Source organism: Schistocerca americana, chromosome 4, assembly GCF_021461395.2.
Source record: "Schistocerca americana isolate TAMUIC-IGC-003095 chromosome 4, iqSchAmer2.1, whole genome shotgun sequence".
Lineage (NCBI taxonomy): Eukaryota > Metazoa > Arthropoda > Insecta > Orthoptera > Acrididae > Schistocerca > Schistocerca americana.
Genome location: NC_060122.1, coordinates 417,509,254 through 417,536,607, shown reverse-complemented (window position 1 = coordinate 417,536,607; position 27,354 = coordinate 417,509,254). Strand labels below are relative to the sequence as shown.

The following is a 27,354-nucleotide window of genomic DNA, read 5'->3' as shown; positions in this document are numbered from 1 at the left end:
TGTCGAGATGGTTCCTTTGAAAGGGCACGACCGAATTTCTTCCCTCATCTCGTTTCAAATATATATGTCAATATTTATCTCTTTTCCTAATTTATTCCATAAATTATTGAATTTTCAAATGTTAACAAACTTTTGAGTCACCCTGAATATTGTTCTGAGCCAAATTATCGCAGTCCCACAGCACGTTTATCGTTGGTTCTACGAAACATGTGACTAATATTTATTGTAGCCTACCATTTCGCTCAGTTTAAGGTTCTAACTATAACTTCACATTTTATGTTTCATCCTACGTGGTTTTCCTACTTGTCACGCCTCGCACTTCCAAGCAGAGCTTTCATCCAAACAAACAAGGTTAGAAATTTTTGCGAAAAGATTTCTAGGCGTAATCTTAATCATTGTCTATTGTTCCCCAGGAAACAGTTGCACTATTAATCTCTTTTTTTCTTGAGGTCGATCATCTTTTGTGATATTACTTGATACATTTCAAGTTTGTGCATCTCCACTCTCCTGTTTCTTTTCCAGTAGTCTGGTTCAAAGTGAAACTACATTAGTTGTGGCCACAATATTTTGAGACTCTACAATTGACAGAACTTTTTTCAGTTCCAGATCTGGCAAGTAGAGGACAGCAACGCATATTACACAACCTGCATGATTGCTTCACTTAGTGAAACATTACTGTAATTTTGTCCACAGGAACACTTCAAGCTGTCATATCTCGTTAGCCCTTTAAGGTTGGAATGCACAGCTTTACTGACCTATCAGGGTGCTTCTTAAGCCGAAAAAGTTTAAATCCCACCGCAGTGACATGAAACTGTGCCTCGTAATGCTTGTCGAGTTTTCTAACGACGTCCTCAAATTTAAAACTTCCGTACGGCATTCGGGAAACTATCTTAGAAACAGACGGCAGAAGACGGGTCCAACAGTGGACAGGAATGATTCAATGGGCGGTGTACCTTTAATGGTGTAGGCTGAGAAAGGCGCTTATAGCTCATATAGTATTCTGACAAATCTTTTTCCTTGCAGTTGAAGGGTCGTCCGTGTGGTGGTGGTTGTTGCAACAGTAAGTTCGTCATCTTTTGAACACAGAGCTCCAACAGGTCACCTTGTTGCACCTGTAATTGGGGAAGTTTGTTACTGATAGTTCACGTGGGGGCTAATATATGGTTAGACGCTTAAGATTACACGCAAGATCACAGAAAATACGTTGCCGTTGTGATTAGCCGAACACCAAGACCATCGATTCAAAAACACTTCGTCGCCTTTTATATATGTCGTTGTTGTTGTTGTTGTTGTGGTCTTCACTCCTGAGACTGGTTTGATGCAGCTCTCCATGCTACTCTATCCTGTGCAAGCTTCTTCATCTCCCAGTACCTACTGCAACCTACATCCTTCTGAATCTGCTTAGTGTATTCATCTCTTGGTCTCCCGCTACGATTTTTACCCTCCACGCTGCCCTCCAATAATAAATTGGTGATCCCTTGATATATGTCGTAGCAAGTACAATTGTATGGTCAGTGAACCGAACAAAAAATTGGTAACCAAGTATCAAAAATGGCTCTGAGCACTATGGGGCTTAACATCTGTGGTCATCAGTCCCCTAAAACTTAGAACAACTTAAACGTAACTAACCTAAGGACATCACACACATCCATGCCCGAGGCAGGATTCGAACCTGCGACCGTAGCAGTCTCGCGGTTCCGGACCGAGCGCCTAGAACCGCTAGACCACCGCGGCCGGTAACCAAGTATCCTTAACATCGGTTTGCTGCAGAATTCTTGAACTTGTTCTCACTTCAAATATAGTAATTTCTATCTTCTGTTCGTAAATCATCACAGGTATTAGAAAGCATCTCTCGTGCGAAACACGGCTTGATCTTTTCTCATGTGATATCCTTCGAGTCTTGGATGAAAGGCAACAGACAAATTCCATATCCTTAGATTTCCGGAAAAGCGTTTGACTTAGTGCCGACTGTTAACGAAGCTATGAGCGTATGGACTAGGTTGCCAGACAGGCGGCTCGAAGAGTTCTTAAATAATACTCCACTGGCCATTAAAATTGCTACACCAAGAAGAAATGCAGATGATAAACGGGTATTCATTGGACAAATATATTATACTAGAACTGACATGTGATTACATTTTCACGCAATTTTGGTGTATAGATCCTGAGAAATCAGTACCCAGAACAACCACCTCTGGCCGTAAAAACGGCCTTGATACGCCTGGGCATTGAGTCAAACAGAGCTTGGATGGCGTGTACAGGTACAGCTGCCCATGCACCTTCAACACGATACCACAGTTCTTCAAGAGTACTGGCTGGCCTATTGTGACGAGGCAGTTGCTCGGCCACATTGACCAGTCGTTTTCAATTGGTGTGAGATCTGGAGAATGTGCTGGCCAGGGCAGCAGTCGAACATTTTCTGTATCCAGAAAGGCCGTACAAGACCTGCAACGTGCGGTCGTGTATTATCCTGCTGAAATGTACGGTTTCGCAGGGATCAAATGAAGGGTAGAGCCACGGGTCGTAACACATCTGAAATGTAACGTCCACTGTTCAAAGTGCCGTCACTGCGAACAAGAGGTGACCGAGACGTGTAACCAATGGCGATGACGAATACACGCTTCCAATGTGCGTTCACCGCGATGTCGCCAAACACGGATGCGACCATCATGATGCTGTAAACAGAACCTTGATTCATCCGAAAAAATGACGTTTTGCCATTCGTGCACCCAGGTTCGTCGTTGAGTACACCATCGCAGGCGCTCCTGTCTGTGATGCAGCGTCAAGGTTAACGGCAGCCATGGTCTCCGAGCTGGTAGTCCATGCTGCTGCAAACGTCGTCGAACTGTTCGTGCAGGTGATTGTTGTCTTGCAAACGTCCCCATCAGTTGACTCATTGGTCGAGACGTTTCTGCACGATTCGTTACAGCCATGCGGATAAGATGCCTGTCATCTCGACTGCTAGTGATACGAGGCCGTTGGGATCCAGCACGGCGTTCCGTATTACCCTCCTGAATCTACCGATTCCATATTCTGCTAACAGTTATTGGATCTCGACCAACGCGAGCAGCAATGTCGCGATACGATAAACCGCAATCGCGATGGGCTACAATCCTATCTTTATCAATGTCGGAAACGTGATGGTGCGCATTTCTCCTCCTTACACGAGGGATCACAACAACGTTTCACAAGGCAACGCCGGTCAACTGCTGTTTGTGTATGAGAAATCGGTTGGAAACTTTCCTCATGTCAGCACGTTGTAGGTATCGCCATCGGCGCCAACCTTGTGTGAATGTCCTGAAAAGCTATTCATTTGCATATCACAGCATCTTCTTCCTGTCAGTTAAATTTCGCGTCTGTAGCACGTCATCTTGGTGGTGTAGCAATTTTAATGGCCTGTAGTGTAATTTCTATCTTCCGTTCGTAAATCATCGCAGGTATAGAAGGCATCTCTCGCGCGTGACATCGCTTGCTCTTTTCTCATGTGATAGCCTACGAGTCTTGGATGAAAGGCAACAGGTAAATTCCATATCCTTAGATTTCCGGAAAGCGTTTGACTCGGTGCCGACTGTTAACGATGCTATGAGCATATGGACTAGATTCCCAGATACGCGGCTCGAAGACTTCTTAAATAATATAACCCAGTACTTTGTCCCCGACGGTGAGTGTTGATCACAGACGTACTTACCGTCAGAAGTGTCATAGGGGAGTGTGATACGGAACCTCTTGTTCTCTATATACATAAATGACCTCGCGGACAGAAAGGGAAGCAGCCTGCGACTTTTCGCTATTGATGCTGTCGAGTGCGGGAAAGTAACGTCGTTGAGTGAGTGTAGGAGAATACACTAGTTGGTGTGCTGAACGGGAGCATGTTCTAATTGTAGAAATGTGTTGAGTAATGCAGACCAGTAGGGAAAACACTCACGTAACCATCGAATACAGCGTGAGTAGTGTGCAACATGGCAGTCACCTCCATTAAACACCATATCTACGCGTAACACTGCAAAGCGATGTGAAACAGAATGAGCACGTAAGGAATGTAGAAGGGAAGGCGAATGGCAGATTTCAGTTTATTGGGTTTATTTTAGGAAATTTTAGGTCATGTACAAAGTATAACGCATGTGTAATACTAGTTCAGTGTTGCCCGAGTGTTTGGGATTCCACACGTTCTGCATTAAAGGAAGACACAAAGCAAAACAGAAGCTTACTGCCAGAATTGTTACCGGTAGATCAGATCATCAAGTGAGAGTTACAGAGACGATTCGTGAACCCAAATGCGGATCCCTGGAGGGAAAATGACATTCATTCGGCAAAACACTATAGATAAAATCAAGAGAACTAGTATTTGAAGCTGAATGCAGAAGTGGGGATAAGGGGTACATTTAGGATGATAGGTCAACTGCCCTGTAATGTTACTCCTTAAGCAACAACTACAAAATATATTGTTTATTCAAAACAGGTTACGGCAATAAATGTGGGCATCTTTTTACAAAATATTACAAACTAGCGTACCCAGCGAACTCTGTTTCGCCTTAAAGCCAATAAATAATCAGATTTTCGATGTTAACTTCAATTTTTTATTAGTAAATACAGACAAAAAATGAAGTATTTTAATGATTCTTTATTCTTTGTGTTTTTTTGTACCTTGTGATACATGACATTTTTTTGTTTTATTATCAGGCTCAAGAACAAACAACGCAGATGGTCTTCCGACCCGTGAACATGCCACATATAATTGACCATGTGAAAAACATGGGCATTCCAGATTTCAACCACAAAATTTCAAGGATTGGCCTTGTGATTTGTTAATGGCCATGGCGAATGCAAGACTGATCGGAAATTGAAGTCTTTTACACTCAAACGGCATATCGGTTGGGATCATCGGGATCCTCCGAATGAGAACTTCCTCACCTTCGAATATTCCTTTGAGTATCGTCGTGTAAATAACATTGTTCATCAATGTACTTACCACCAAACTCGTACCGTTGCATAGTTTTGGTTGGTTTACGTTTCGAAGCATGATTTTAACGGAAACAACTTTTAGGCATAAATTGTGCGGTGATAATCCAGGCACATCCAAGGACTTTAAAAATTGAATCGGGTGGTTGGTGGCTTCATCTTCGTTTGTTACACAGTCAATAGATTTGAATGAATGCATTTTATCAATGATCTCATTCTGCATTATGTAGTTTAGGTCATCTACATCTTTCTTCTTAGCCGCTAAAATTGCTCTCTCACTCAACCATTCATTACTTTTGTCATTAGTAATGATGTTTGGGAATACTTTGTTGATAAGTTCGTCTTTCGATGAGACAAAGTTACAGAAATTATGAGGAAATGAAATGAATCCGCTCGATTCTTCGACAGGTTCTATATCACTACCGATAGTCAGCAACTGCTCAGAGAAATTTTCAGCAAATGTATCATTAAGTAATGCAACTCTCATGTTTGTTGTCAGCTGAAGTTTCTTCACATAGCGCCATAGATTCATGATTTGAGGCAAGCATTTATTTGGTCTGCAGCCGTTGATCGTGGAAGTACTGGCAGTGTTTGGTGGAAATCGCCAGACAGTATAATCATTGCTTCTCCAAAACATCTCGAGTCATTGCGTATATCTTTCAGTGTTCGGTTAAGTGCCTCTAATGCACATTTATGTGTCATTGGGCATTCGTCCCATATTATGATCTTGGATGCTGATAAAACTTTGGCCATAGTTGGTTCTTCAATAGCTTGAAGATTTAGCGGTAATTTTAATGCTGAATGAGCCGTTCGGCATCCTTCTAACAATGTGGCTGCTATTCCAGAAGAAGCAACTGCAACCGCAATGTTGGATCTCGCACGAACAGTGGCTAAAACTACTGACGTGAGGAATGTCTTGCTAGTTCCACCAGGGGCATCCAGGAAATATAAACCACCATTTCCATCATCAATTGCCTTCATTAATGAATCATAAACATCCTTTTGTTGGGGGTTCAACAGGGGTACATTAGTTTGAACAACTAGATCTAATTCCTGGTGATCATATTCACGTTCCCGTTCCAATTCTCGATTAAATGCGTCATTCATTTCACGATTTGGCGCTGGCATTCCTAACCTGACTAATAAACCTCCGCACATGAGGTAACACATTTCTTCGATCAAGAGTAAAGCCCGATTATGTATCTCCTCATTCATTTCAAGATCTCGATTTCTGGAACTGACACGAATTTAATGTAAAATATCTTCTCACATATTATCCTTGCATTGTATGGTTCGATAGACGTTTATCTGTCGTTTGCAGTTTCTTATTCCATGTCAGATGCGTTTTTGTTATACCACGTTTTATAGTGACGTTTAGCTGACATTGGCGTTTTGTTATTCCATGCCAGATGCGTTTTTTTTATACCACGTTTTATAGCGATCGAACGGGATAAAAAGTATCCTATGTCAGTCTCCTGGTTCTAAGATACCTCTCCACCAATTTTCAGCGAAATCGGTCCAGCCGTTCTTGAGTTATCAATAGTGTAACTAACACGACTTTCTTTTATATATATATATATATATATATATATATATATATATATATTGCTTCTCAAGCAAGACAGCAGATAACAATTACCAACAGACTTAAAGAGATAACCCACAGAGATTTCAAATAAATTACAGTACGAAGCAGATTCAAAAAAATTGCACGAATTTTAAAAAAAACATTGAATATGATGGTAATTTACCAAAAGCATCAGTTCGTTTACAACCCCCAAAAATGGTTCAAATGGCTCTGAGCTCTATGGGACTTAACATCTATGGTCATCAGTCCCCTAGAACTTAGAACTACTTAAACCTAACTAACCTAAGGACAGCACACAACACCCAGCCATCACGAGGCAGAGAAAATCCCTGACCCCGCCGGGAATCGAACCCGGGAACCCAGGCGTGGGAAGCGAGAACGCTACCGCACGACCACGAGATGCGGGCTTACTACCCCCAGAAACCCAACCAGCACAACATGTGACTATAATAAAAATCCATAAGCAACGAGCTTAAAACCCCTTTCCAAAGAAAATGGGGCGAGGAGGACTTGACTTAAATGTCGGAAGCAGCCGACCAGCCGTCCAAATAACACTTAAACGTCGGGGCTCAACCGGGAGTCAGTTCCCATTAGACGGCACGTCACAGCTTCTGTACACGGAAGCGGGACGTGGCGCCACACGCACGCAGCCCAGTTCACAGGAACTGTAGCAAATAGACCGCAGAAGACACGACAAACGCCAACCAAACATCAAGCAATACACGCTAATAAATCGATAAAATACACAAACTAATTACTGTTGAGTGAGTGCATTCAATGAGTGCAGGTATATAAGAAAGTACTTATAAATGAGTAGAATTATCAAATACAAGCTTCAGTAATAACAGAATAACTGGTTGCACAAAAAAAAAAAGTTGCAGCAATATAGCAGGGACGTCGCTTGATGGCGATAAACCCAAAGTCATACGCTCGCCTTCGTGCTAATCTGCCTTTTAATAGCCAACCAACCAGGGGATTTTAAAGCATAATAGTAAATGCTGGTCTGCATACAGTCACAAAGACTCTGCCGGCTGCCACCCGACCAAGAAGTTCACTCGCTGCAACGCAAATCGTTTGACGAAACGAAGGCACCAAAACCACTTACGCATACGACGGAGAGCGTTGTTCGAGATGGTCCCGAGGGATGGGTCTCTGCGAGAAAACAGGCCCCAAAGCAATGCGACGAGCAGCGCCCGAAGTTGATATCCGACAGGTCCACCACAAACTCACGACCATCTTGCAAGGTAGACCGGCCGCGCCACCGCTGCCCGAGCCCGCTTGTTTGCCCCGTCGACCCCTCAAGCACGCCGTAGCGACTCGTAGCGAGTCCGGCGAACAACTCGCCTACCGCAAATGCCCGCCGCCAGATAACACAGGGGCAAAGATAGTGGTACAGTCGGGTAATCGACAGTACTGCCAAAGAGCTGGTGTGCCAGAAAAGGCGCACCACGGCTCAAATATTACTGCCTCCAACGTAAACTTTGCATAAGGAACACGAAGATAGGAGAAATTTTGGGGTCCTGCGGAGGCATATACATAGTAGTTTTTCCCTTTCGCTACCGGCGAGTGGTACCCTCCGCCATGCACAACATGGTGTCTTGTGAGTATGTATAGACATATAGATGATGCTGTCGTCGATCTTAAAATTCGAGTTACATTCTAGCAAAGCTTTTCCCATTCATAAGAAAAAGGTATCTGGTCAGCTGAAATAATTGCAGTGCTATTTTGCTACATTGTCTGAGAAATGCAGCGAAAATATTAACCGGGCTGTGTAACACGAATTCAGAAACTGTTTTGCGTATCGTGTACCACAACCACAAATTTACTAAAACACAATTAAATATTCCACCTTGGCTGTGTTACGAGTACATATATTTCACTGCATCAACTGATTTCCACGGTGTCTCATTTTCATACCGTCGTAATTTTAGAAAGTCGTCTAGTGTGGGAGTAAGCAATTTACGTCACATCAGTCTGTGGAGAACAATGTGCGATATGTCACGAGTGAGTATATTTACGTACGTATGTTACTACGAAATTACTGTTATTTAACCCTTTACTACCAATTTATCAATTTTTTCTGTAGGAGTGAGTAATATTAATGCGTAATTATTTAAGTTAATGTCGGCGTCAGAGGTAACAATATGAAAAAAATTTCCTGCCGTTACATATTCCAGTGCATGAGGGGTTGGACATGCGTGTCCCAGTGGTATTTGAGGCGGGATTCATATGTTCCAGTGCTAATGAAATGAATGATATCCTGTGTTTTCATTTATGATGTACATTTTCAGATCATATTTATGATCACAGATATTTCCCATGTCGGTACATTATGACAAATAACAAGCTTTTTATCATTACAATCCAATTGGAGTGTGTCATGTGACAGTCGCATCGATCCTACTTGTGATAGCGAGTGAACCGGTTTTTGCACGAAGCAGTTTGACACGTGATATATAACGACAATACGTAGCAAATTCCCATTGGTTCTCTGGTAATCTATCGTGCCCGGAACAAACACATTCAAAGGGAAGGAGAAAGAATTATATCATCAACGAATATGTTACATTGTCCCCTTTCGAGTTACATATTTCAATGAGAGACGTGCACTGTATGAATCCACAAACGGTGACTATAAAGTTACAAGGACATGAGTGTAAACGTGATACAGCACGGCCTGACCATCTTCAGGTTTAGCAGTTATTGCAAGGTCATTAGCTTCAGACGACGATTGCTTACCTTCTCTTGTATATTTGTGGATCATCTCTCATTGCAGTCCTGAAACGTCCCGCCATGTTGTTCTCTAGGAGTCATTCACTTCTGTAACCAGTATGTAAAGGGTTTTGAATCACCAGTCTTACCGTTTCGTCACCAACAACGACGTAAACTTCTGTAATATCACGTTGGGAACTACGGTAACAGGTTCCCTTTTTCTACACACACACACACACACACACACACACACACACACACACACACACACAAATGTGTTGCGTCACCCCGGTTCCCAGAACTCCTGTAGATAGACGTTGACTGTAGGTATTGTATCAAAGACACAGTCCGTTTGACTGTTCACAGCTCTCACTAAACCTGACAACAACCTGACAACAACCATGCAAGAACAGCGCCTGTTGGACGGAGGGGGTCCGACAGCCGATCAGTTCCAGTAATTCCACCAGAAAGAAGGTACACGGCGCGTGTTGTCGGTAGTTCAACCATGCATGGGTGGTCTATACCGCAGTTCGATCGCGTCCGCATTGTCACTTTATGCCAGGAATATGCCAGGAAGCGCTTTCAACAAGTGAAGTGTCCAGATGCCTCGGAGTGAACCAAAGCGATGTTCGGACATGGAGGATTTACAGAGAGAAAGGAACTGTCGATGAAATGCCTCGGTGAGGCTGCCCAAGGGCTACTACTGCAGTGGATGATCGCTACCTACGGATTATGGCTCGGAGGAACCCTGACAGCAATGCCACCATGTTGAATAATGCGATTCGTGCAGCCACAGGACGTCGTGTTACGACTCAAAATGTGCCCAATGGGCTGCATAACGCGCAACTTCACTCCCGACGTCCATGGCGAAGTCCATTTTTGCAACCACGACACCATGAAGCGCGGTAAAGAAGGGCTCAACAACATTCCGAATGGATCTCTCAGGACTGGCATCACGTTCTCTTCACCGATGGGTGTCGCATATGCCTTCAACCAGACAATCGTCGGGGACGTGTTTCGAGGCAATCCGGTCAGGCTGAACGCCTTAGACGCACTGTCCAGCGAGTGCAGCAAGGTGGAGGTTCCATGCTGTTTTGGGGTGGCATTATGTGGGGCCGACGTACGCTGTTGGTGGTCATGGAGGGCGCGGTAACGGCTGTACGATCCGTGAATGCCATCATCCGATCGATAGTGCAACTATATCGGCAGCATATCGGCTAGGCAGTCGTCTTCATGGACGACAATTCGCTCCCCCATCGTGCACATCTTGTGAATGACTTCTTTTAGGATAACGACATCGCTCGACAATAGTTGCCAGCATTGTCTCCATATCCGTACACGTCCATCCGCTCGATAAATCTGGAAAAGAGACTCATCCGACCAGGTAACATGTTTCCAGTCATCAACAGTGCAATGTCGGTGTTGACGAGCCCAGGAGAGGCGTAAGGCTTTGTGTCGTGCAGTCTTGATTGGTACACGAGTGGGCCTTCGGCTCCGAAACCCCATAACGATGATGTTTCGTTGGATGGTTCGCACTCTGACACTTGTTGACGGCCCAGCATTGAAGTCTGTAGCAATTTGAGGAAAGGTTGCACTTCTGTCACGTTGAATAATTGCCTTCAGTCGTCGTTGGTCCCGTTCTTGCAGAATCTTCTTCCGATCCGCAGCGAGTCAGAGATTTGATGTTTTACCAGGTTCCTTGTAAAGTGGTAGTACGCGAAAATCTCCACTTCATCGCTACCTCGGAAATGCTGTGTCCCATGGCTCTTGCGTTATTGTAGCAGCGGTAACCGATGTAACACCCTGTTGTCTTATATAGGTGTTGCCGACCGCAGCGCCGTGTTCTGCCAGTTTACATATCTATGAATTTGAATACGCGTGCCTATACCAGTGTAGATGCTCCAGTGTAGACGCCTCTGTCTGGCAGCAACATCAGTGGTTTAAAGCTAAAGGCACGGGTGCATCAGAAAAAAATTAATTAAATGGTGGTTTCATGCGGAAACTACTTGTACTGAAAGGGTTAGATGTCCTAACATTGATATGTTCTGATACTTTCGCGCTCATTTTTGTATTTTTCTCTCAGAGCATAATGTTGAACTGAAATGTCCCTGTTTCTTAACAGGACGGCCGATGCCCACGGTTCGCTGGTGGAGGGGAGAGCGGCTGCTGGCGGTGTCGGAGCCTCCGGTGCCAGAGGAGCCTCCTGAGGGAGAGGAGAATGTTGGCGCAGTGGACCCTCTGGAAGAGCTGCTGGAAGAGGAGGAAGAGGAGGAGGAGGAGCTGGAGCCGATGCGCAGCCGCGTGCAGCTGGGCCCGCTGGCCAGGGACGACCTGGGAGCGCGGCTCACGTGCCAGGCGTCCAACACCAGGGCCGCGCCGCCCGTCGCCGCCACCGTCGCCCTAGACCTCGTCCGTGAGTACCACACAGTACTTCTTCTCGCTATTAATGCTGTTTTTTGGCGATATGGTAAGCGTCTAATAGCTCACACTGTCGCCCACTAGCACGCGCGCAGATCGAGGACTCTGATGGGATGGAGGAGGGGCCTGTCACACGTAGTTCGCAGCTGTTCGCGACTCACACACTCTCACCGCACCAATAATAACTGCAGTGACTCCCACTTTTAACAAGGCAGAGGTGCCTAAGATTTTAATAAAAATGATAAGTTATAAAATAATTTGAATATAATAATACCAGCGGAGAAAAGGCCATTATATTCCTCTTTAAGAGACTCTGAGAGAAATGTGAGGAAACAGCAGCGTTACACATGAAAAATTTTGATATCCTATCGTACAGAGTGACAGTTATTGAACTATATCAAATGGAATCGTCATAACTTCTGAGCGGTGTGCGTTAGAATGTTCAAACTGCGCGGTTGATCGCGGAGCATGATGGCAATTAGTAAGCATGGTTTAACAACGAAGCCCACTTTCGTTTGGATGGGTTCGTCAGTAAGTAAAATTTGTGCGGTTGAGGGAATGAGAATCCACATTTCGCGATCGAGAGTTATTTTCACCCTCAACGGGTGACTGTGTGGCGTGCAATTTCCAGTCACGGACAAGTCGGTGCGGCATTCCTTGATAGCACGGTGCCTACTGTACGGTACGTGAAAGTTTCGGAAGATGATTTCATCCCCGTTATCCAAAATAACTCTGATTTCGACAATATGTGGTTCATGCAAGATGGAGATCGATCCCATCGAAGCCGGAGAATGTTTGATGTCCTAGAGGACCATTCTGGGTACCTCATCCAGGGTCTGGGGTACCCAGAGGCCACTGGCATGAACCTTGATTGGCCGCCATATTCTCCGGATCTGAACGCATGCGACTCCTTTCTGTGGGACTATATTAAAGTCATGATGTACAGCAATAATCCCAAAATCATTTCTGAGCTGAAAACAGCCATCGACAGCGGGTCGTTACGAATTTCGCTATTCGTCTGCGCCACATTATCGCCAATGATGGCAGACATATCGAACATGTCATAACTTAGATCCGAATATCTGTAGTTAAGTTTACATGTTGAATAAATTTTGTGCACCCCTCAGTTTGTAAATAATTCACGTTTCTTTCTTATAGTTTTCGCCCTGTATCTGCGCTCTTTTAACACAGTACATTTTAAGAACTTTTCCCAAGTCTCTCTTCGTAGTTAACTCTTCATATGCAGTATCTCCGTCTCATTACCACTGTCCACATACGTTCTCTCCCACTCACACTTTTTTCTCACATTGATTTATTTTATATCCGCTGCTACTGTCTCTGTCTGACACTGTTTTTCTTTCCCACCGCCACTGTGTTCAAAACTTTAGGCTCCAAATTAGTGTATTCCTATCCCCACTTGCTTAAAATTGCGGTCTGAAATGCGTCCTCCTCTATACCTACGTGTTGAAGTTCGCCGGTCTGGGTGAGTACAGAACTCCCAAGCCTGTGCATGGTCTCCAGTGAGCTGTATTTTTCGTTTCCATGGCCTCTTCTCTCCTTTGCTCGCATTGCTCGTATCTTCCTTCGCCTCTCCTTCTGTTTTACAGTCGATGACTTTAACTAACCATCTATGCCTACTCTCTCTCTGTCTCTCTCTCTAGCTCCTACTGCTATTGTCTCCATCCACCTCTCTTTCACTGCCAGTTTCTTTCTCCCACCATGACTGTCTCCTCCCTCTTTCTCTCTCACTGGCACTGTCTCCCCTCTGTTCTACCATCTCTCTATTAATCTCTTTCAGCACAAAAAGGCGTTAATATTTTTGCATACCAAAAATGTGGTGAGAAGGCAGAATGAGGACTGTGGCAGCTGGTTCCCCCCCCCCCCCCCCCCCCCCCCCACACACACACACATTTACTTTATTTTCTTTTTATTTCTATTTTATTTTACACATTAGCTCCGCAGGACCAAATGGAGTAGCAAACCTCCAAGGTCATGACACGTGTCAGTAAATGAAATTACAACATAACAGTAATAACAAATAAAATTTCATGAATCCGAAAAAAAGAAGCCAAAAGCTTATATAAACGCAATCAACTATATAACACAAGAATCAGCTTAATTTTTAAAGAACTCGTCGACAGAATAAAGGGAGTGACCCATGAGGAAACTCTTCAACGTAGATTTGAAAAGCGCATACATTGCGGCTAAGGTTTTTAAAGTCTTGAGGTAGCTTATTGACAATGGATGCAGCAATGTACTGCACACTTTTATACACAAGCGTCAAGGAAGTGCGATCCAAATGCAGATTGAATTTCCGCCTGGTATTAACCGAGTTAAAGCTGCTAATTCTTGGGGATAAGTTGATGTTAACAAGCAACGACAATAAAGAATATCTATATTGAGATACCAATGTCAGAATACCCAGACTAGTGAACAGAGGTCGACAAGACGTTCGTGAACTTACATCACTTATTGCCCAAAGCGTCAGTTTCTGAGCCAAAAATATCCTTTGAGAATGGGAGGAGTTACACCAAACTATAATACTAAATGAATGAAAATGGTCAAAGTACTTTTCGTGTCGAACTACCACTTACTTCAGATACCGTTCGAATAGCGAAAATGACAGCATTAAGTCTTTGAACAAGATCCTGAACGTGGGCATTCCACGAAAGTTTACTATCTATTTGAACACCTATAAATGGAACTTTTCTGTTTCACTAACCATATGCCCATTCTGTGAAATTAAAACCTCGGGTTTTGTTGAATTGTGTGTTAGAGACTAAAAAACTGAGTCTTACTGCGATTTAGCGTTAGTTTATTTTCTACAAGCCATGAAGTTAAGTCTTGAACTGTACTATTTGAAACAGAGCCAATGCTGCACACAATATCTGTTACTACCAAGTTAGTATCATCAGCAAACAGAAATTTTTAAAATTACCTTTAATAATGGCATATCATTTACATCAATAAGGAATAGAAGTGGCCCAGCACAGATTCCTGGGAAAACCCCCAATCCCTCCCCTTCCCACTTTTGACCGTGCACCACTGAGACCTCACATCACAGCCATTCTCAAAACGATAAATAAAGCCCTTTTGTTGTCTGTTGTTAAAGTAAGAGGTGAAGCAATTGGGAGCTACTCCAAGTATTCCATAATGGTCCAACTTCTGGACCAATATTTTGTGATCAACATAATCAAACCTCTTAGATAAATCAAAAGATTCCAAATATTGGAAATCTTCTGTTTAATCGATCCAGTACCTCAGAGAGAAATGACAATACAGAATTTTCAATTGTTGAACGACGTCTAAAGCCGAAAAGTACATTTGATAGCAAATTATACGAAATAAAATGATCAGTTATTCTTACATACATAGCCTTTTCAATAATTTTAGAGAACAATGACAGAAACAGGTCTAAAATTGTCTACATTATCCCTTTCTCCCTTTTTATAAAGCGGCTTTGCTACTGAGTAGTTATCGCTCAGGAAACTGACCATTCTCAAAGAAAAAATTACAAATATGGCTAAATGCAGGGCTAACATGTGCAGCACAGTACTTAGATATTCTGCTAATCTCTCCCTGAGACTCCTTACTCTTCAGTGATTTAATTATTGACTCAATCTGAAGAGTACTTCAGAATTAAATCTCTGGAAAGCATTTTCCAAGAGAGTTATACGATTCCCTCTAGAAACTAAGTCAGAGTCTTTTAAAGTCTAACATATTCGCCTTTTTTAGCTCCGGCGGCAGCGTATTTCCACTGGTTTGTTTATTTCCCATGCTGCAGCAGGATGTACTATGGTCAAAACAATGGGTTCTATAGGGCAGTAAGGTTTTCACAGTTTTTTTACCTACTTCGATAGATTTATAAACTTTGTTAGACACAAATACGTACGAAAAATGTAAGGTTAACTCAAAATTTTTTGCGTTACAATTTTTCTGGGTACTTTGTTCAAAGATCGCAATTCATTGCAAGCGCCGGCTCATGATTGGTACCTTAAAAGAGTAAAATATTATGACATACGTTTTACTAAATTTTGGGTATTCTCAGTTTTACATAACTTAGGACAGTCATTTTATGTTATTTTCAGGGATGCCCAGATCCTTTTTAGCCCATTTTTTGTCACAGCAGTAGCGAACATGGGAAGTATCTATTGGATTACGAAAACCAACATTGCTTACACCAAGTACATATAATAAGAGAAAAAATAATGCATTCAGGCACTTCACAGTAATCACTAGTTTTATTTAGACGATGCTGGAATGGAGTAAAAAATGTTAGTGGCCCTTGTTTTGCATATTGTGCTGCGTACCGGGCATATTTGATCAAATTCGAAAAAGTTGGTGATGAAAATGAATGTACAGAAATTATTGATGTTTAAGAATACCGTTATGCTGATAAACCTGAAATGACAAAGAGTTAATGGATATTATATTTCCCGAAAATTATCTGAAAAATCCTTAAATCTGTTGAACTTTTTTTATTAATTTCGCGTGGAATACGAATTACATTTTCCGTGTTTTCCTCGTCCTCCTGAAGTCCAACAAAAGCAATGAATTTATGTCGGTAAATGGTACGAACATGTTTCGGATATATAATGAAAATCATTCTTGGCCATTTTTCTCATTTTACTATGTCAGTTACAAGATTTTTGCAAGTACGTAGTCCCTTTTTTTGTTAAAATTTTTGGTCCTAATTTACCTTCATGTTCCTGAAGACATTTATAAAGTTGCAGCAACAGCACTCCACTGATATTTGTCACTAGTACTGTTGTATACGAATGTGTCACAGCATTCATCAGCTGCACAAGTGACTGTCTGCCTTTGCTCGGAATGATGACTTGTAGTATGCACGAAACCTGGCTGAATGGTTTTATATGCGACATTTTTGGGATAACAAGATGCTTCGACTTAACGTTAGCTACGAGTTCCTTTATTGTATTTTCTATTAATGGCATCTCATCTGCACGTTTATTTCAGGTAAAATTTGTCAAAGAGGCCTTGAAATCGGTAATGTCCATCTCAAATTCTATTCAGAGCACCCAGTCTCACAGGTCTCCTTTGGTAATGGTGCACTGGACTCTTGCCAACCTTCTAAATCTTTTGAATTGTTTTTCAAACACATTTTTTTAGTTTTATTATGGTACATACTTCATACAAATCTTTCTTCCATGTATACAACTGATATTTTGATTTACGAAAAGAAAAAAGCTTTGCACACTGTTGATTTATATATTTGTTCTCCCTCCATTGTTAACCAAAACATATGTAGCTTCTTTAATCACTGTAATCAATTACTGGAACGTTTTATTTGTGCTAGCAAGGTATTCTATTTTTATTGTAGATTTTAAGTAGCTCAATAACAACGTTCGAAAGACAGTTCATGGGGTCGCCCGAATTAATTTCTGTTTGCTCTATTGTTTCTACAATTTCTAGCGAAATGGCGACATCATTCGAACGAATGTCGTAGAAATTACTACTAAATAACACAAATGTAGGTCTTCACGTGACGTAGATGATTTCCATTGCGTACCGTGTCCATCATTCTCCATTTTTACAAGGTTTCAAACAATGACTGAATTCGAGAATACTGTGAAACTCTGAAATGTGCTAAAAGACAGATGCTATTTATCTATGAAAAAATTACAAAGAAAATTAACTCCATTGTTAACGTTTAGCGATACAACAAAAGGAACGGTTAATTGTTATGGATATTAAAAGAGTAATAAATTCGAGCAAGTAGTAACTTCGAACAGTTATCCCAGAGAAACTATCAACGGAAACTGAAATTCGCTTTACGTAGTACTATAGCGTATTTCTACATCTAAATCTACAAATACACTCCGCTAGCCACCAAGCGGTGTGTGGCGGAGGGCACAATGCACACGTAAGTCATATTTCCCCCCTCTGTTCCACTCGCGGATTGTGCGAGGGAAAAACGACTGTCTGAACGCCTCAGCACGAGCTCTTATTTCCCTTATCTTTGAATGATGATCATTATGCAATTTAAAAGTTGGTGGTAATAATATATGCTCTACATACTCGGTGAAGATTGGATTTCGAAATTTAATGAGCAGCCTCTTCTGTTTAGCGCGTCGTCTATCTGCAAGTGTATCCCACGTCAAACTTTCTATGAGATCTATAACGTTCTCGCCATAGCTAAATGTACCAGTCACGAATCTTGCCGCTCTTCTTTGGACCTTCTCAATCTCTTCAATCAGACCCAACTGGTAAGGGTCCCATACAGACGAACAGTACTCTAAGACTGAACGAACTAACGTATTGTAAGCTATTTCCTTTGTTGAAGGACAGCACCGCTTCAGGATTCTACCGTAGTCTAGAGTTCGCCTTACCCGTTACTTGTGTACTCTGATCATTCCATTTGAGATCATTTCGAATAGTAACACCCAGATACTTGACGGATGCTACCGCTTCCAAAGACTGATCTTTTATTTTGTACTCATACATTAATGGGGATTTTCTTCTGGTTATACGCAGTAGGTTACACTTACTAATATTGAGAGATAACTGCCAGTCATTACACCACGCATTTATTTTCTGCAAATCATCATTGATTTGTTCACAACTTTCGTGTGATACTACTTTCCTATGGAGTACAGCATCATCGGCAAACAGTCTAAGGCCGCTGTCAATACCATCAACCAGATCGTTTATGTAAAACGTAAAAAGCAGAGGACCTATTACGCTGCCCTGGGATACACCTGAAGTTAGCCCGTTCAGGACGACATACTGCTCCCTGTCTGTTAGAAAACTTTCTATCCAACCGCATATGTCATTTGATAGACCGTAAGCGCGCACTTTTTGTAGCAAGCGACAGTGCGAAACTGAGTCGAACGCCTTTAGAAAGTCGAGAAATATGGTATGAAACTGGGAGCCAGTATCTAGAGCCTGTTGTATATCATGCACAAAGAGGGCCAGCTGTGTCTCGCATCACCACTGTTTCCTAAAACCGTACTGGCTTCTGCAGATGAGCTTTTCAGAGTGTAGAAAGGTCATTATGTCTGAACACAAAATATGTGCCATGATTCTACAACAAATCGATGTCAGTGAAATTGGCCGGTAGTTATGTGCATCCGATTTTCTACCCTTTTAATAGATTGCTATGACCTGGACCTTCTTCCAGTCCCGTGGAACTTTCCACATTTCCAATGATCTGTGGTAGATTACGGATAAGAATGGATCTAAATTTGTTGCATAGTCAACGTAAAATCTTACGGGGATACCGTCTGGACCAGATGCCTTTCTGGCGTCTAAGGATCTTAATTGTTTTACAATCCCAGATACATTAAACGCTGTGTCAGCCATCCTTTCGTTTGTTCGATAATTGAAAGGGGGAATGGTGCTGCAGTCCTCTATCGTAAACGAGTTTTCGAAAGCTAGGTTTAGATTTTCGGCCTTCTGTTTATCATCATCAGTTACATTACCCGTACTGTCAGCAAGAGAAGGTGTTGAATTATTTGTAGCGTTCATAGATGTTACGTACGACCAAAATTTTTTGGGGTTATTTTTAGAATCTGCAGAAACAATATTGCTTTCAAATTCGTGAAAAGAGTCTCTCATCGTCCTTCTGACAGCTGCTTTCATTTCGCATAATTTCTGTGTGTCAGCGGGGCAGTGACTACGTTTAAAACGACTGTGCAAAATTCTCTGCTTTCTTAACAACTTCCTGATATGTTTGTTGTACCAAGATGGATCCTTTCCCTCCCTCCGTGTTACTTGTTTACCGATGACCGTCAACTAAGGATATGTGCCTGCCGTGTTACGCTTGCGCTGTCTCCCACAGCTACGGCTGTATGCATTTGTCCAGCCGCCAAGTGAACTACTAATTTGTCAAATTTCAGCATTTTTTAAATAATTGCAGTGTATCTTAGGGTTTAATATGTTTATATTGTGTTTTCTTGCGTAGTCGTCCAGCATAAGAAATTAAAAATTTCAGGACAGAATTCGCCATGTTGGATTGGACAATTCCCTTGTTATTAGGACAAGCTGTCCCATGGGCAGCTGTCCCATTTACAGGTTAGAAGGTGCCGATAGAAGCCGATTATTGGGCAGCTGTAGAGGAAGACAGTTGTTGTGCCCCACATCACTTTCCTTCCGTCATCGTCAGTGGTGAGGAATCCAATCTTAAGTGAACATTCATTGTTACTAGTGCTACGCAGATGAACTTCATAGAAATATGGGACACTCCGTTGTCAGGTTTGACGAAACTGTTATGTTGTTGTTTAAAATGTTAATGAAAAAAAAGAATATTGTCTATCTTCTATAGAAACGTACGCATATTTGAATAGACTTGTATTAAAAACGACTTGTTTTTATTTACTTCCATAATTTTTAACACTAAAGTCGTGCATTTGAGGAAGTTCAGTCTTACAGCAATTCTATATATGACGGTAGTACCTGTTCCCGAAAAAACAGTTACCGTTGATGACGATGCAACTTTTGCTAGAATGAAATGAGAATTAAATGGACACCCTAGCTGCTAAGAGGCGTTATATACTTCATTGGGGACATGTTAAAAATGTGTGCCCCGACCGGGACTCGAACCCGGGATCTCCTGCTTACGTGTCAGATGCTCTCTCCATTTGAGCCACCGAGGACACAGAGAATAGTGCGATTGCAGGTCGGTGGCTCTGCCATGCAAGCAGCAGATCCCGGGTACAAGTCCCGGTCGGGGTACACATTTTCAACATGTCCACAATGAAGTACATCAATGCCTCTTTGCAGCTGGGATGTCCATTGAATTATCATTTCATTACAACAATTCGTACATCCGACTGATATAATGGGGTAAAAATAACCCTGTATGTCCACCTTTGAAGCAACTTCCCTATTAATTTAACCGATGTCTGTAAATTATTTAACCTAAACAGTACATATAATAGATTCTTGAAGTATTTTACTTATGACTTAGAACACGGTGTATACTTTCTCTGTCTACTAAACAGAATTTGTTTCCACTTTACTAAATTGTCTGTGTCAACCATAATTGTGTTTTAAGCGCAGACATACCTTTCACTCGTACTCGTCGAAGTTTTTATTTTATTTCCAACAAGTCTATCCGAAGCAGGCCAAAGCTGACATTTGGTCTGTGGAAGAAGTTTCCTCCGTCACGGGAGAACTCATGCCGGCCGCGATATTTCCCGAGAGCGATTAGCTAGAGGTCGGCGTCCGCGGTAATAGCCGCCGATGCCTCACGCGATTGCCCTTCGGGGTCCCTCGCGTGCCGCACAAAGAAGTTGCCGCCACAGAGAGTCGGCCGACAGACGGACAGCCGGAGCGCCGCGACGCGCCGCTGCGGATCCGTCTGGCAACTCCGACGGGGCGCCCGAACCTCCCAGCAAACCGGGAAAAAACCTCCGTCGAAAGCAGCACCCTCGGCCGTCCCGGCATTTATAATTCTGGAAGTTTACTCAGCCAGGTCCTAGGTCGGAGTCGTTTCTTTACTTTGTACTCCCAGTGCAGTGACGTGTATCGGCTCCTGTCTTCGCTGAACAAACGGCCGGTGTGCTATTTTTATCTCCCTGTGCAGTGAGACACGAGGAAGTTCTCTCTACCGCTGTGAAGGGGCACTTGCGCAGTCCGTAGAGCTCAAACAACTCTGTGGAAAAAAGAGGGAATAACTGGATAATATGAGCTGAAGATGCTACACTTACAGCAGTGGTCATGCATGCAAGCGTGTTACAAGTAGTTTCTCACCATATTGCCAAAACGAGACTCTTATAAACATTGAAGCGCCAAAGAAACTGGTATAAGCACGCGTATTCAAATACAGAGACAGGATACGATGCTGCGGTCGGCAGCGCCAGTATAAGACTGCCTGGCGCAGTTATTAGATCGGTTACTGCTGCTACAACGGCAGGTTATCAGGATTTAAGTGAGTTTGAACGTGGTTTATAGTCGGCGCAAGAGCGATGGGACACAGCATCTCCGAGATAGCAATGAAGTGGGGATTTTTCCGTAGCACCATTTCACGAGTGTACCGTCAATATCAGGAATTCGATAAAACATCAGGTCTCCTACATCGCTGTCTCTGGAAAAAGATTCTACAAGAACGGGAGCACGACGACTGAAGAGAATCATTCAACGTAAGTACAACCCTTCCGCAAATTGCTGCAGATTTCAGTGCTGGGCCATCATCGAGTGTCAGCGTGCGTACCGCTCAACGAAACGATATGAGCTTTTGTAGCTGCAGGCCCACTCGTGTACCATTGATGGCTGCACATAGCAAAGCTTTACGCCCTGCTTGGGCCCTTCAACACCAACATTGCACTGTTGATCACTGGAAACATGTTGGCTGGTCGGACTAGTCTCGTTTCAAATTGTGTCGAACGGATGGACGTTTACGGGTATGAGACAACTTCATGAATCCATGGACCCTGCATGTCAGCGGGGGGCTGTTGAAGCTGGTGGAGGCTCTGTAATGGTGTGGGGTGTGAGCAGTTGGAGTGATATGAGACCCCTAATACGTGTAGATACGACTCTGACAGGTGACACGCACGTAAGCATCCTGAATTATCACCTACATCCATTCATGTCGATTGTGCTCTCTGAAGCACTTGGGCAATTCCAACAGGACAATGCGACACACCAGACGCTGAGAATTGCAACAGAGTCTCTACAGGAACACTCGATGAGTTTAAACACTTCCGATGGCCACCAAACTCCATAGATTTGAACATTATTGAGCATATCTGGGATGCCTTGGAACGTGCTGCTCAGTTGAGATTTCCACCCCCGTACTCTTACGGATTTATGTACAGTCTTCCAAGATTCATGGTGTCAGTTCATTCCAGCACTACTTCAGACATTAGTCGGATCCATGCGACATCGTGTTGCGTCACATGAGTGCTCGCGGGGATGGTACACGATATTAGACACATGTATCAGAAGTGGTGATGCTTTCCTGTAGTGGTGTACATCACTAATGGGGCTTACATACAGCAAAGATTTGTAGTGTCCTCACACCTAATAGGTTTAGATCATGCTGCCGATTCCAAAGATAAAACAACAATATAAAAGCAACGCAAAACTGGTCAAAACACGAATTGGTTTTATTAGAACTAATGTATGCGCTGTACGTACTCAGAACGGTCAATACGGATTACAGTAATAATTATACGTTATGTATCCAGAGACAATAACGGAGAAATTTGTCATTTCTTTCCTGCATTTTGTTGGTCGTTCGTGATACTTTAACAGGGTCAACCCAGATTTCCACTCAATATATGGACAGGCATGTTCAGTTATTACATACTAGGCCTGTTTCTTTCTCCTCCCTGCTTAAATGCACCTATGCAGACGCTGTTTATCAGAAACAGTACTACACAGGTTCCTGGAACGTATCCCATTTCTTATTCGTCAACGGGTGTTGTTCCAACACGGTGGAGCCCCAGCTCGCATGGGACTGAGAGTTAGTGAACACCTGGATCAGGCGTTCCCCGGAGAATGGATAGGCAGAGGAGGTCTTGTTGCGTATCCAGCACGTTCATCTGATGTCACCCAACATGATACCTTCTTGGGGGTCCATGTGAAAAGTCTTGTGTATGAGACGTTTGTCCAGACTGAAGAGGCTCTCCTGGCAAGAAATCTCCCTGCTGCGACTGTGTTCAAGTCGGCAATGGGTTGACATGCATCCCCAAGGTAAACTCAATGTCTCACCACTTCTTCTTGACTCTCTCGGTGCCTGCCTGAGTGTCCGATTTATTGCTCGCTGAATCTCTCGGATCTCTTGCCAGAAAGCACGCCTGGCACATTGCTCCCACACTGTCTGGACTTTCCGTCCCACTGGCTACGTCACTGGCTGACCGAATTAGCAGTTCCACTCAGTAGTCGACTGACTTGTCGTGACCGTGCCTCCCAGTCATCATGCAGGACAATATTTCCCCTTATGAGGCATCTGACGTGTGACTTGGGTACTCCAATCTTGTTCTCTTGTGTCGCATGTTGTAACACTAGCTGCAATGTCTCCAGCGAATTGGTGAACTGTTTGCGTAATAAAGTTTTCACGAAAGCAATAACACAACAACAAAGCCTCTTGTTTGTCACTCCTACACTTTATCCCTGTGTATGAAGTTGTCCACGACTTTATGGCATCACACTAGCTGTCTGTCCTATCTTATGCAGAGCGCCCTTCTCGGGCAAGCGCAACACTTCACAAACTATCCCTGTGTCTCGTCTGGGAAAGGCTCACGCAAACTGCCACACAGCAAAAACCCGCTTTTATGTAATACAAACGCGTGCACTTCATTCATAATCTGTAAGGTTATCCGTGATTCATCTTCATCCTTGTCGCCGACTGCCATACTCTACGCAGGACAGTCCTTCTCAGGCGAGCCAAATACTTCTGAAGCTCTCTGTGCGCGGCCAGGAAAAAGCACGCGCACTAGTTTTGGCTGAAACATCCGCCCTCAGCACCTGGCAGCGAAATAGAACACTCTACAAATTTTCTTCAAATTAGCATTTCAGGTTTGTTTGTATTTCATATTATGACTATAGTATAGTAATAGATTATATTGTTTAGTCATTTTGTTCTATTGTAATTATATAAAATTTACATCCTTATCCTCTTTTCACATCCCAGACATCCCTCTCCATGGGATAAATGGAACATGAATAGTATAATATAATATAACGTATCTGCTAAGGCTCAGTGAATTTATATCATTTTTGTCTCTTAATATTGATTGGGCTTGTTATGGATGAAATGTTACACTTGCACTTGGATGGTAGTGGCTGTTTTTCTCTTCTTATTTATCAAGCGTCAAAATAACTGTCTTCAATATATTACTCAAATTTCAGAGTGCTGAATGTGGGTGTCTTATCACTCAACTCTGACTTCTGATTGTACACTGTCAACAAAATGCAACACCCTCAAAGACTACGTTTTGTGGCATCGGTGTATAGTATTGTCTACAGAGGGTCTACAGCGATCAGATGGTGTTCGGTGGACTGTCTGCATACCGTCTGCTTTAACACTGCGGCCGTGCAGTATAGCCGTTCAGTCTCAGGCGTCTTGTCACGGTTCCCGCGGCTCCTCCAGTCAGTGGTTGGAGTCCTCTCTCGGGCATGGGTGTGTGTGTTGTCCTGAGCGTAAGTTACATTAAGTAGTGTGTAAGGTAAGGGACCGATGACCTCAGCAGTTTGGTCCCTTAAGATCTTACCACAAATTTCCAGTTTAACGCTGCAGGCAGTAACTGGGCCCAATTTAGAGCTAAATATTGTTTGCAACATTCATTCTGCTGCACAACAACGCCCCACCGACGAGTACACACTTCCGTCGAACAGCTTCATTAAGCGTTTTGCGAGCAGCGGTGGCCCGCAGAACATTATCCAGGTACGAAATCCGGCCGCATGTGGCATTTTCTACGTGATCAGTGACGATTCGGATCCATCTGCTTCCAACAGGACCAGGCTACCATTGACACCACGACACCGCCAAGCGTGGCTACGCTAGTATCGTGAAAGAATTGATTGAAGAATGGAGTGGCGCTCTGTTGCCTTCATTGATGAGAGGAGGTTCTGTCTGTATGCGAGTGATGGACGTACACGTATATGGCGTGGACTTGGTGAGCTGCAAATTCCAGAGTGCATTATAACGTGACATACAGCCCCATCCCATTGAGGCCAGTCTACCGGTGATTACTTTGTTTCCTCCTAAAGCTGGCAGAGATGGAGGTCTTTCCCCCGACAGGCAGAAAATACAACACACCGCGGACTCACATGACTGCAGGATAAAGTAACTAGTGTCCTCTACATTGTACAGACTATTATCCTCGTGCTGATGCCGTTTCTTCGACACGAAGGTTATGTGATTTTCCAGCAGGACGGTGTACGGGTTCAGATAAGGCTGTAGCGACGCAACGTGGTCGTCGTGGTGCACAGCTGTTGCTCTGGGAGCAAGATCACCGAAACTTTCACCAACTCAGCACATATAGGATGTGATGAAGCGGGAACATTCTTCTACATCTACATAATTACTCTGCAATTCACATTTAAGTGCTTTGCAGAGGGTTCATCGAACCACAATCATACTATCTCTCTACCATTTCACTCCCGAACAACGCGCGGGAAAAACGAACACCTAAACCTTCTGTTCGAGCTCTGATTTCCCTTATTTTATTTTGAGGATCATTCCTACCTATGTAGGTTGGGCTCAACAAAATATTTTCTCATTCGGAAGAGAAAGTTGGTGACTGAAATTTCGTAAATAGATCTCGCCGCGACGAGAAAGTCTTTGCTTTAATGACTTCCATCCCAACTCGCGTATCATATCTGCCACACTCTCTTCCCTATTACGTGATAATACAAAACGAGCTGCCCTTTTTTGCACCCTTTCAATGTCCTCCGCCAATCCCACCTGGTAAGGACCCCACACCGCGGAGCAATATTCTAACAGAGGACGAACTAGTGTAGTGTAAGCTGTCTCTTTAGTGGACTTGTTGCATCTTCTAAGTGTCCTGCCAATGAAACGCAACCTTTGGCTCGCCTTCCCCACAATATTATCTATGTGGTCTTTCCAACTGAAGTTGTTCGTAATTTTAACACCCAGGTACTTAGTTGAATTGACAGCCTCGAGAATTGTACTATTTATCAAGTAATTGAATTCCAACTGATTTCTTTTGGAACTCATGTGGATCACCTCACACGTTTCGTTATTTAGCGTCAACTGCCACCTGCCACACCATACAGAAATCTTTTCTAAATCGCTTTGCAACTGATACTGGTCTTCGGATGACCTTACTAGACGGTAAATTACAGCATCATCTGCGAACAACCTAAGAGAACTGCTCAGATTGTCACCCAGGTCATTTGTATAGATCAAGGACACCACAGGTCCCAGGACGCTTCCCTGGGGAACACCTGATATCGCTTCAGTTCTACTCGATGATGTGCCGTCTATTACTACGAACTGCGACCTTCCTGTCAGGAAATCACGAATCCAGTCGCACAACTGAGACGAGCCTGCAAGAACCATTGCAAAAACGTAACAGAAGATAGAAGATGCTTGGGAAGTCTGTCGCAGAATGACATTTGGTATCTTTATCATCGTCTGCATGCATGATTGCATGCCTGCGCTGCCGCCAGAGGGAAGAGGGATACACTGTGTATTGACGCGATGTATTGATGCGACTGATTTGACACGCGTTCCTATGAAATTTGTGTTTCATTTGCTTTGAACTTGTTATCATTTACTCCTGCAATTATCAACTACCTGTCACTTCTGAATAAAATGACTTTGTCCTTGCTGGTGTTGCAGTCTTTCTCCGGCAGTGTAAAATTTAATAAAACAAAGAGAGTGATGTCATGTTCTAATAACAATTTGTGAAGAAGTGTTTTGTCAGTTGAGGTAAATAACTGTTGCAACACACTAACAGGAAATGCGAGCATTTAAGCAACCCATTATAACCTGTTAAGAGAGCTACACTCTGAATTGATAATGTCTGCAGTAGAGTGCGACGTTTCACGAACGTTGCATTGGTTTATGTCACTTCAGAGTCCTTGCACATATTTCGCAATGTCGAGTCATTAGAAGAGAAAAGACAGTAACGTCCTCTCAGTAAAACAGCAGCACTGGTATTTCTGCTGTGCTTAATTTACTATGTCGTATTTCAGTGGCTCCATTTCTGCGGTTAACGTGCCCTCTCCAGTCACAGGGACAC

At 43.2% G+C, this 27,354-nt stretch overlaps 1 protein-coding gene across 1 annotated transcript in view; it reads left to right on the top strand.

Annotated features, from left to right (window-relative positions):
• LOC124613141 (nephrin-like) overlaps positions 1–27,354 on the top strand; it is an 840,812-nt gene that overhangs the window by 638,947 nt on the left and 174,511 nt on the right. Inside the window, exon 5 of the mRNA XM_047141759.1 lies at positions 11,382–11,672. Within this exon, the coding sequence (XP_046997715.1) occupies positions 11,382–11,672 (291 nt within the window). The remainder of the gene's footprint in view (positions 1–11,381; positions 11,673–27,354) is intronic.